We start from the raw sequence: 11,228 nt of genomic DNA on the forward strand, positions 1-11,228 counted from the left end.
CTCATTCAGCCTGTTGATTTTTTTTAAACTTCTATATAGTTACTGCATTTAAAGAACTTTTATGTAAAAGTTGCAGGATTCATCCAGAATTACTAAGGACATATTTTCACTGCACTGTTATCTAGAAAAATATTTATCAACATTTTCATCTTTGCAGGAGTTACAGTTGTCTTCAAAAAAGTTTATTCCTAAATATGCTCAATATTAAATTAAGTTTTTTAACAGTCAGAGTAAAAAGTTCTAAAAGTTTCACAGAAGTTAAAGTTCAGTATTGATATCCATATTTTCAAAACATTCATAGACACACACACATACACACTGATTTACCTTTAAAATAGCCTATTAACTGATTCATAAAAAAGAAAAAGGGTAATTAATTGTGTGTTTTATCTGCCCTTACATGTGGGGATGTGAGGATTTATGCTGCTGTGTCCCACACATCAGTTCAGCGCTGAGAAGCACGTCCACAGATGTTATTCCCATTCGTCCTCTTCCTATTAATGTGCTGTTTGTAAATGAAAAGAGATGCTTCACATATGATCCATGCCGGCTTCACGGACGACTGGCTTGCCGTGCTGAATTGTGGGTTCGCAGCTTTATTACCATCTATCACTGAGCTATGTTTAGGACTCATCTACATGAAGGATGGCTGGATTTGATGGATATGACATTTGACCATTAATGATGGTGATTTTATTGCTGGAGAACAGCCTGATTTACTGAGGACGGATAATGACACTGTTGGCTTGATTTAGCTGATTTGTTTTAAGGGGCTGATTAACTAGTTAGGCCTCGCTTTATTTCATGCTCTCTGCTTCGTGGCTTCATTACAGCGATCACAAAGGCCGTGGAAACGTCTCACATCTGGTGTCATCGTAAATCTTTGTTTAGCGAGCCCCTCGCCGATATCAGCGGCTCGTTTGTCTTCGTTAATGAAACAATAATCCCTGACCTCTTGATCGAGGAGACGCAGCGTGTTTTCTGATGACATGCAGACACACACTGCACGGTACTGTAGGTACAAGACCAAAGCTTACATCCTCCAGTCGCCATGGCTCAATAAAAACAAAAGCATGCACATTACAGAAGCCTCGGTGAAAAGGTTACAGGCATCAGCTCTCCATCCGCAGGCCTTTCTAATCCCACTGGCACAGTCATAACGCCAACAAAACACACAACTACTGCTGTGAAATGTAAAGGACTAAAGCTGCAATTCATCATAGCCACTCAAAGTCATGAAATATAATACTATTTCAATTTATGCTTGCCAGAAAAATATTAATATAAATTATTTTCTATTGAAAATGTATGACAAACTATTTAAATCCCATTTTTTAGTATCCAGACAAATATAAAGTAAAACAATAAAATAAAAGCAAAACCTGCAAATGAGAACTTACACTTATCATAAATTTTAAGTGAATTAACAGAATTATTTATGTAGCTCAGCTTAGTAAACATCTACTTCTGAATCATTTTCCACTGCTCCACTGCCTAAAGCTTTAAAAACACCACGCAGGTACAAACATCAAACTCCTACTGAAAAAAATAAATCACTGCCAATTCTGAAGAAATCGCTCTGATTGATTTTCCACCTCCATCACTGTCAAAACACTCTCAACACAAGGCCCTCTCATCCCTCCGAGCAGGCAGAATTAAAACAAGGTTTCCTTTACAGTCAAAAAAAAAAAAAAAAAACAAAAAACAACCCAGAATTGATTCAGCATCAAAAACATAAAATCCACTTGAGTTTTAGAAAAGTCCCATCTCTTTTTTGTTTTTCATGTAGCCTGTAAAAAAACACCCAAATTTCATCTCCTGTGTAAAAAAACAAAACAAAACAAAATAATGCACATTGAGGCTGTTTGGCATTTTATATTATAATTATTTTTTATTTCAGTCACGCTTGAAGCTATCGCAAATAAATACACTGATCCCCACCTGGATCCAGTCCCTGCATGAAGTACATTATAAAACTCGTTGGGCCTAAATATCCTTTATAAATGTATAATTCTCTGTCTCTACTGGTATCCTAAGGCTGAGGCTGTCGTCAGTCTCTGTCCATACAAGGCGTACGGGGAGTAATAGGGCCCGGTGGCCGCGGGGACCGGCACCGGCGCCCCGGGGGTGGGCAGCGGGCTCTTTGAATAGGGGTGGTAGCGGCTGCTGAGTCCGAGCGGGTGGTGCGCGCCCCGGAGGGCCAGCGCGCCGCCGCCGCCGCCGCCGGGGCTGCCGTTGGGGGGCATGTGCATGTGACAGGCCATGGCGGCGGCCGCGGCGGCGTTGGCGAGGGACGTGGAGCCCGGGTACCCGGATATCAACTTCTCCGTGCTGGCGAAGGCCGTGTGAGTCCGCAGGTGGCTCAGCAGCTCCTCGGAGGACGAGAAGCGCTTGTCGCACGGTCCGTTCGCCGACACCCAGTTGCACACGTGCGGCAGCGGGTCGTTCGGGAGCATGAACCCGTACGGGTACAGCGGGTGTCCGCTGAACGACGGGGCCGTGGAGTGCACGCCGTGCAGCGGGTGCGTCGGGTACATGAGCGGGTATCCAGACTTGAGCGCGGACGCGGCCGCGGCCGCCGCCGCGGAGTCGTGCGCGCAGTTGGCGGCGGACGCGCCGGACAGATGGCTCGTGCAGTGGTAGCTCAGGCAGTACGGGTCTCGACACAGGCTGGCGGACATGAGAGTCGGCGGGGACGCGCCGGCCAGGGGGCTGGTCCCCGCTTTACTGCAGCCCAGCGAGCTGGCGGCCGCGAACTGCGCGCTCAGGAGCTGGCTGCTGGATTTGGTGGGGTCAAGGGTCATTCCAGGGGGGAGGAAGGGCTGCGGGTAACCTGCGTACGCACCCGCTAAACTTCCAGGGTAGGAAATACCTGCGGGTGGCAAAGGAAAAACTGTATGGCCGGGCTTATAGGGAGACACGGGGGCCACGAGTCCAGAGCCGAGCACGGAGGAGGAGGACGAGGTTACAGATGTTGAGTCTGATGTCGCAGTCTTGGATCCAGATGTGTTGTCTTGGTGCTGGCTGCCCTCAGAGGTAATTCCACTTATCCTATGGCTGCCGGTGCTCTCCGTCGTGCTGCTTTTATTGCTGTCGGACTCCTTCTTCTCCTCCTTGTCCCCCGCTTTGCCATCAGACGGCAGCGGAGACACGGAGGTGCAGGAGCTGGGGCTGCCTGTCCTGGGCGTGAACGGCTGGCAGGTGGCGCTAGGCACTCGGAAACTGTTTTTATCTCCACTGAGGCTGCTGCTCGAGTCCTTCTTCTCAGACGATTTGGAGTAAGGTTTGAAGCTGGATTTGTCGTCGGCTCCGATGTCGCTCATCTTCAGCGGGCCGGACTTGGCCTCCTTGTCACTAGATCCATTGGAGGTGACGGAGGACAGCTTGGAGGAGGACGGCGGGTCCGGCTTCCCGATCTGAGAACATGTTTGGGCTAAAAGGGCCAGTGGACTCTTTTTGGCATCCAGCTGAGAAATTAAAAAAGCAAAAACACACAAAGTTAATTAGATTGTAAAAATACGCTAAAATGAACCTTGTGCGTATTTTACGCACTGCGCATAAACTTGTCTTGGGATGAAACTCAAAACTACTCAGCTGAATACGGCTTTAAAAGAGTCAACACGCACACACACACCTGATTTACAAAAGAGAAAAGACGACAGGACTGCAGCGCTATAAGACAGACCATAAAACATCGCCATCGATTTGCTGAGAAAAGGTCTGATTTTTGAACCGACTCCAGTTCCAATATCAGTTTACTCCGTTGAAAAGATGAAAAAAACTATCTGTAACCAACTCATTAATAAGGACTGAAATGGCACCAGGAGAGCATTCACTGCTGTCCTGCGCTCTGCTGAATATTTATCTAAATATATCAATAAAATCCGGACCATAATTTGTCCTTAATAGTCAAACAGCGATGTCAGATGTGAAGCTTTGGTGTCCGCGTATTTCAGAGACAAACACTTGGTAGTGACAGATCCAGTCCGAGTGCGCGAACGGGCTGGATCTGTTAATTCAAAGCCCGTGGCCGTGTGCGCAAACATTATTCCTACACCGACTCACCTCGATCGGACTGACTGGGGTGGACGGCAGAGGTTGAAGGTACTCCGGGTGTAAAATGTGTCCTGCCCGTGCCGTAAGCATTTTCAAAATCTTTATGGGGAGACGACTGGCTTGGCGAGAAGGGTCTGCGGGCGAGACAGAGTTGTGGACGGATAGTTGGCTGATCTTCGCTGCTCCCTTCTCCCCCGATGAGCCGCTCTCCCACGCTGGATTCGTGCTATTTCTCAGGACAGAGCCCGTGGGCGATGTGATCATGACCCAATTCTCGTATAAATGGTCGGAAAATACATGTGGAAGGTAAACAAAGCCAACAGCCGCAACAACAAATGACGACCGGAGCCAGAAACGAAAGCAAAACAGTGTTAAATCCTCAAAGACGCGCAGTGTGAGAGCAAAATCCGTGCGTTTGGCAGCCGCGTTGCTTCATCCCCGGCGTCGCTGTGACAGTGTGGCTCTAGGTCCGAGAGCGCACTCGGTTTACGTGGATGGCGGGCAGGAGGGATCACTCCGCCTCCTCTCCGGCAGCATCTCAACTAGTCCGCAGATCGCTGCCTTTGCAGCCTCCCAATCAAAAAGAGGACTTGATATGATCGGGGGGTCCGGGGAATGTGACGTTTCCCTCTCCCGGGGTGTCTTATATCATATTTTACGCACTTCGAACGCTTTTAATATCAATGTTTTTCTACAGTGCGCCTTTCCATAATGTGCGCTTTGACGCATGCGCTGCGTTTGGATCCTGTTCTTTTCAATAGTATGACCACAATATCTCACTGAAAAGTAGTACATTTCATTAGTAGGACTTATTAATAACTGTTTTTCTTGAACTGTTGCGAGAGTGGGTCAAATTGCACACATTGGCAAAATAATGTGTTTTGCGTTCATTTTCCTTCAAGATTATATATATAAAAAGCTGAAGTCTGAAAATAAGTGTTGATTTTGACAAAAGGAGAGGAAACCATGTGACGGGATTCAGTGGTCACATTCCCTCCAGTGTGCTTGGATATCTGTTGCCATGTTTCACATTTTTCTTCAACTTTCTCCCCTCAGTGGCGCAGCCTGTCATCTGTCAGTTCTCCGTCCTGCACGCCAGCTATCTGTCAGCTGTCTGCACTTTTTTTTTTTTTTTGCCTCTTCTCAGTCAGATTCAGGTCAGCTGTACTGTAAAGTGAATCCACGAGGACTGAGGGAGAAAAAGGGGGATATTTCTGTCGCTTTAGTCTTCCATCACACTTCAGGCCTTTTTCCCCCCTCCCTCTTGATGGTCTGGTTAAAAACTCTAAACAAGCCTTTTGCTTTGATAAGCTTTTATGTATTTTTGTACTGAGCTTCAGACAAAGATTTAGTACCAGGCAATTTTTTTTTCCAGCGTCCTTTTTTTATTTTTAAATTAAAAATATACCTCCACATCTCCGTCACATTCATGCCAAAGCTTCTTTTTTTATTCCAAGAGCGCTTAAAAAAAAAAAATAAAAAACTCTTTTGGCTGCCATTAATCATTAAAGCTTCCACATTTCTTCCCATCGAAATAGACCCACTTATCTTATTACTCAATAGCCTATAAATGTCTTGCTGATCAGGCGAAAGTTAAACATATGCAAGTGTTTTTTGATTGATAACAGGGGTGCTGTTTTCGGCAACGGCTGTCAGGCTCTGACACAGCGCTTTGAGTTATTAGGGCAGAGAAGGGCGACCATAAATTTCGACCGTCAGGCAAAAACTCCTTTATTGTGGACGTGATGGATGGCTCGCAGCGGCAGACACCAAATTCTCGGCTTTATCCTTAAATGGCTGCACACTTTTTTTTTCTTCTTCTTCCTCTCCCCCCCCCCCCCCCCCCCCCCCCCCCCCCCCCCCCCTTCCGTCGCCGCAATTCATTACTTTTAAACAGTGAGCTTGAGATCTCCCGCTCGTGTTTCACACAAGGACACGTTCATGGATCACCCACGTCCATGCAAATACGCGCGCTCAGAGGCAGGACCCGCCCTGCGCCGCATAAAGGGAGAGAATAAAAAAAAGAAACACATCTATCTGCGCATTTCGATCAAATATTAAAGATTTATGAGTGTCTTTAACAGCCCCCTCCCTCCACAGCTGACTTTTTTACTCATGAATTCCCTCCAACTTTGTCAAATAATGTTTTAAATGTTTGCAGCTTCTGAGATTTCTTTATTAGAAGGATTATCAACACCTTCTATTGCAAAACTATAATCTATTCATGTTCTGTTGCCAGAGAGGTAATTAAAAAACCTCAAAACAAAAACAAAAGTTTCTCATTAAATGATCCTTAAAAACTTTATTTGCTGAGAGTTTTACTTTTTTGCCTTCATATGTCCTTATCTCTACCTTTGTCCTTGGCCGAGGGAAATACAAAGTGATAAATAAGACCCTGGGCAAACAGTGGACTCCATGTAGGCGAGCAAAAAACTATAAATCATTTCCAGAATTTTAATTTAGTTCTTGAAAGGACAAAGTCATATTTCCTCGCTTTCACAAGTTTTCTTTGATTTAAAGCAAAAATTAGGAGAGGAGTTGGTGAGATTTTCCTCTGGCTTCCTTTACCTTCTGCGTGGAGGCTGCTGTGTCTTCAGGGTGTTTTAGAGACGACCTCACAAAGTATCATTGGTTTAGATTAAATATTGAAATAAATGGCAATTAAAGTCACAGTGAAGGGAGATTCTATTATGACTGTGCTGTATAATGCATAACTATAATGTGCATTGTATAATTCAGCTCTTCAGGGCGGTGGTTAGTGTGCACTTCAGGGTTGATTAGATAGATATATGCATATAATATTATATCTCAATGTGTCTCTGTATTAAATGCACCACGCATTTGTTGTATGGAATGATAACTTGAATCGCGATAAAGTGTGTTTCAGTAAAACGTGCTTTTTTTTGTCCACTCTTCCAGATGCATTCGATATGCGGTACAAGTCATATAGCAGCGAGGTAAGTGCCTCCTCCGGCCTTATTATTCTCCTCCGGTTATACCTGACAATGTACACTGAAGTCATCACAAAGGCACCTGTAAGTTAAATTATTAGAAAAATGACAAAAAAAAGTCAGTCACAAAAGCTCTTGACATATAGCTTTTAGAAAAAAAAAAAAAAAAGAAAAAAAAGTATGGTTGATAAATGCAGCATTATAATGTCGAGCAAATGGAATAAGAAATTCCCCTCAACGTGACATGAAAATTCACCTTGTGGCAGCCGGCGCGGGGCGCGCCGCGTCAGCAGCCAGACAGGCCGACTGGATCTGACAGGTAAAAAGGGGAGATGATGGTTAGAAGGTGCTATTGTTTCACGCCGCTTTCTTGACCTGTCAGGTCCCGACGCAGAGGCCTGGATCCAGGACCTCCTTGTCACATGAAAACAGTCTTAAAAGGCCGTTATCCAGACTATGGTGATTGCTCCTGTTTAATTGATTTGCTTTGCGCTGAGGCCTGTCACATTAATAATGGTTAAGTACGGGCCCGGTGTGTCACCCAGAGTGGTGCGTCTATCGGGAAATTAACAGCCTTAACTAACTGATGTCTATGAAGCAGGAACTACAGGATCATACGAGATGCAGCAGTTTTCATACTTGGACTGAAACTGTGGTATTTTTTAATATAGGAGCCTTTTCTTTATGTACATTGCGTTTCTTTTTTTTTTTTTGTTTCCTCCTATACATTTCGGAAGCCTGTCACAGTTTGACCCCTTCATTTAGGTAGCAGTACATAAATATAGGACTATATTATAACCCCATCTCATTATGAGCTACCATCCGGAGTGAAACAGAGAGCTGCACTGACAAGTAAATGGCGCTGAGTGAATAAAACTCAGATTATGCTCTGCAGCACTTCACAGGAGCCTTTGACAGGTCGCGCTAGACATTAAGTCTGTCTGATATTTCCATGACTGACTGACAGTTCAAAATTGCTCCCATCACCTTGATAGCATGGTAATGCACCTTGCATGTGGACTGTCTTTAAAGTGCAGGAAATTAGACTCCAAGTCGAGAGTCCCCTTTCAACCAAGTATGACAAGAAAATAGACTGCTTTTCTTCTGCGCCCAGACAGGGAAAAAAGGCCCCACAGAAGCTGGCACAGAATAAGAGGTTATAGGCGAATGTGTCAGGAAGTATTACGGATATTATGTGTTTAAGACAGGACATTTCAGATACTTAGAAGTCATACCCATTCCCCTTGACTACACCCAAGATATTTTCCTCCCCCCCCCCCCACATCTGTGTCAAATACTGTAGCGTTGACTTCATTTTGCAGGAGCTCAAGTCGGAGCTGACACCGAGAACTTACACTATCTCGCCGGAAGTCAGGAGACGGGAGCGCGGCGTGACGGAGGGAGTTAGGAAAGTTGAGGTGCAGCCAAGATCGCGAGCGGTGAAGGGTCTTTTTCACTTTGTCTCCTCAATTAGTTAAAGCTGGTCAGGAGCAGAAAGTAAAGCCCATGGAGATTATGCGCTGTCGTCCACTCGCCGTCAGGCAGGTGAGGATCCTGGCGGGTTGTAGTCATGCTGTAGAGAGGAGTTAACTTCACCTAACCTCCCTGTTAGCGCTGGAACCAGTCGCCCGATTCGAGCTGACAGCTGCCATATTAACCGGCGCGCAACTTAGTGAGAACTTGAAGACGCTGCGGCGGCGTCGCGCCCGTCTTACGAGCTCGAGGAAAAAGAAGGGAGGGAATTAAGTTTGTGACTTGATTTCGCTCGTTTCAATTACCATCAGGGTCGCAAACTGCAATTATGTTGATGAATCTGTTGACTATTCCTGCAATCAATTGATTAGTTGCCATCAAATGGTGAAAACTGTCCAACAATTGCTTCATCACTTTAAAAACCAGATCTCAAGATATTCATATCAAAACAGGAAATACAAAAAAAAAAAACACCTCTCATCTCACTTTTCCTGCTCTGTGCGTTTGTTTGTGAAGCAGTCGATGTAAAAAAAAAAAAAAAAAAAAATCGCCATTCTCCACGCGCGGCGCCGAAAACCTCGCATTTATTCATCTAGATTTAATTTATGGAGCCTAAGTCGGGCGAAGACGTACAGGTAGCGTGTTATGACGCTGGAAGCACTGTGCAGGTGGGGATGAATGTCTGTGATGGGCAGATTATTCAGACTAAAGTAGGCCTAAAGAATGATCTTGTCACATTTCGCGGGCAGGATTAGGGATACGCGGGAGGAGCGCTTCAGTCAGGAATTAGCGTCATGTGGTCGGCTGGAGACAAGCATGCAAGGTATTCGCAGAGACAGGCTTGGACACTTACTGCTCCATTTGTCTACTTAGTGATCAAATACTGCAGCTGATGGTTATTTCTCTGTCGTTTGCGGTTTATGTTGATATGTGCTCGTCTGTATGTGTCGTGAATGTGGGGGATCGGGACACCCTGTGGGCATCCTCAAACCACCTTCATTTTGCTTCTTTTTTACATGCCATTATACCTTTGAATTCACAGTATATCAGATGCTACAAATACCATCTCGACGTGCCGCCCGTGGCGGCGCCTACTATTTTAACGTCTGCATCTTTAAAACGGGAGAGAGTGCGAGTGTCTCCGGGCGATCAGAAAGAGCTATTACCGCGATGATTGAAAAGTGAGGGAGCCGAGCGGGCTGAAAGACAAAGTAGAGGAGGCCTGACAAATGAAATCAAACTTCATAAGACCTGCCAGTGGTGTCAGTTGTTATCCATATCTCAGGCGCATTATGGCACTGCGACGCAGCATACTGCCTTCTCATCTGTCGGCTCGGATTCATCACGTCCTCGACTGTTTCTTTTAAGTCACAAGTGTCAGTGTGAAGAGGAGTCTTAATTGACAACTGAGTGGCACGGACGTGGACCGCAGCCTTTATTTTGGTGCCAAGAAGGGCTGTGTTGTTTTGATGAGCTATTATTGGCAGAAGCCAGTAGCAGATAGCAGTCGGCCTGGAAATGGGAAGTGGCATCAGACAGAGAGGAGCTTGTCATTGTCCTCAGGCGAGTTCAATCTCTCTGGAAGTTCGGAACAGCCTGTTGAAATGTCACTCAGCGCCACTTTCTTATCTTCCCAGAGAGGAATTTGGGCTGATTTGGTGAAATTATTTAGACGTCTGGCATCTGGTTTGTGAATACCAAAAGCAGGGCTGGCACCTTTTCAAGAATATCCTCGCTGGTAAATTAGATTTGTTGAGTGGAACATAGAAAGCTATCAGGAGCCTCCAGCGTTCATGTGCGGCGCATTAAAGATCTGTAGCCCCAAATTTGCTGCGTTGCTTATTTAACATTGTATTTATCTGAAAATTCACTGACAGATGATTATAGCAGTAGGTAGGAATAGGTGCTGTAAAAAAAACACGTAGCCCATGGACCCATTCAGGTAGTTCTGCTTGTAAGAAGGAAGGTTTAACAAAGTGTTTATGGCATTTAAACACTCAACGAATGCAAGAAAATAAAGAAAAACTATATGATTATCATAGTTTACCCACAAAAACCAAAGTTTGTATGGGAACCTTAGCTGAAATTGGTGTTGCACCACTGTCCAAGCTGACATTTAAAGAAACCTCTTCCATCTGTACATGCAGATTATTTATTTATGTAGATCGGACTGGACACACATCATCCATGCAGTGGAAGTGCTGATCTGCAGAGGACCGTCAAAGCTTAGCTTTTGTTTACGAGTTTTCCGAGTTGAAATCTATTCAATCTGGAATAAAAAAAAAGTCATTGTTGACGATGCTGGACTGAAAGAAGCGAGGTTCATGTGTGTGTTGAACGACGTGTTGTTATGACGGAATGCAATACTGCACAAACTGATGAAATTTAGTGCAGTTAAAATCTATTCTAATGTTTTAAAACAAATAAAGATTTGTGTCAATGGAGCTCCACACCAGTTCGTCCATGGCGAAGGCTGTAATAACATTCACACTGGGAACAGCGCTGGTACATCTACAAGAGGAAGATTATTCATTTCTGATGCACTCCGTAATAAAGCATCTTCATCGCGGCTGAAATGGAAATAGCCAGATTTCATTTGCAGAGGATAGTTTTCTATCCTCGCCGGTTTGTCCGTATGTGTAGAAGCAGTGCGGCGTTTACCAGTACATCTTTTATCAAACGTTTTATGATTTCACGCAGCTGACATTCTGACTGTTGCTTGTTGCATCTAACTGGAAATTGGACTTT

The 11,228-nt window shown here is 44.9% G+C and overlaps 1 protein-coding gene across 1 annotated transcript; it reads right to left on the minus strand.

Annotated features, from left to right (window-relative positions):
* Positions 1–1,843: 1,843 nt before the first annotated feature.
* Positions 1,844–4,679, minus strand: LOC115393656 (zinc finger protein 503-like). The gene is made up of 2 exons (XM_030098756.1): positions 4,066–4,679; positions 1,844–3,467 (listed from the first exon to the last, which is right to left on the minus strand). The coding sequence occupies exons 1-2, from the start codon at positions 4,318–4,320 to the stop codon at positions 2,022–2,024; spliced, it is 1,701 nt and encodes a 566-aa protein (XP_029954616.1). The 5' UTR covers positions 4,321–4,679; the 3' UTR covers positions 1,844–2,021.
* Between the last annotated feature and the right edge of the window lie 6,549 nt (positions 4,680–11,228).

The sequence above is a fragment of the Salarias fasciatus genome, chromosome 8 (assembly GCF_902148845.1).
Source record: "Salarias fasciatus chromosome 8, fSalaFa1.1, whole genome shotgun sequence".
Taxonomy (NCBI): domain Eukaryota; kingdom Metazoa; phylum Chordata; class Actinopteri; order Blenniiformes; family Blenniidae; genus Salarias; species Salarias fasciatus.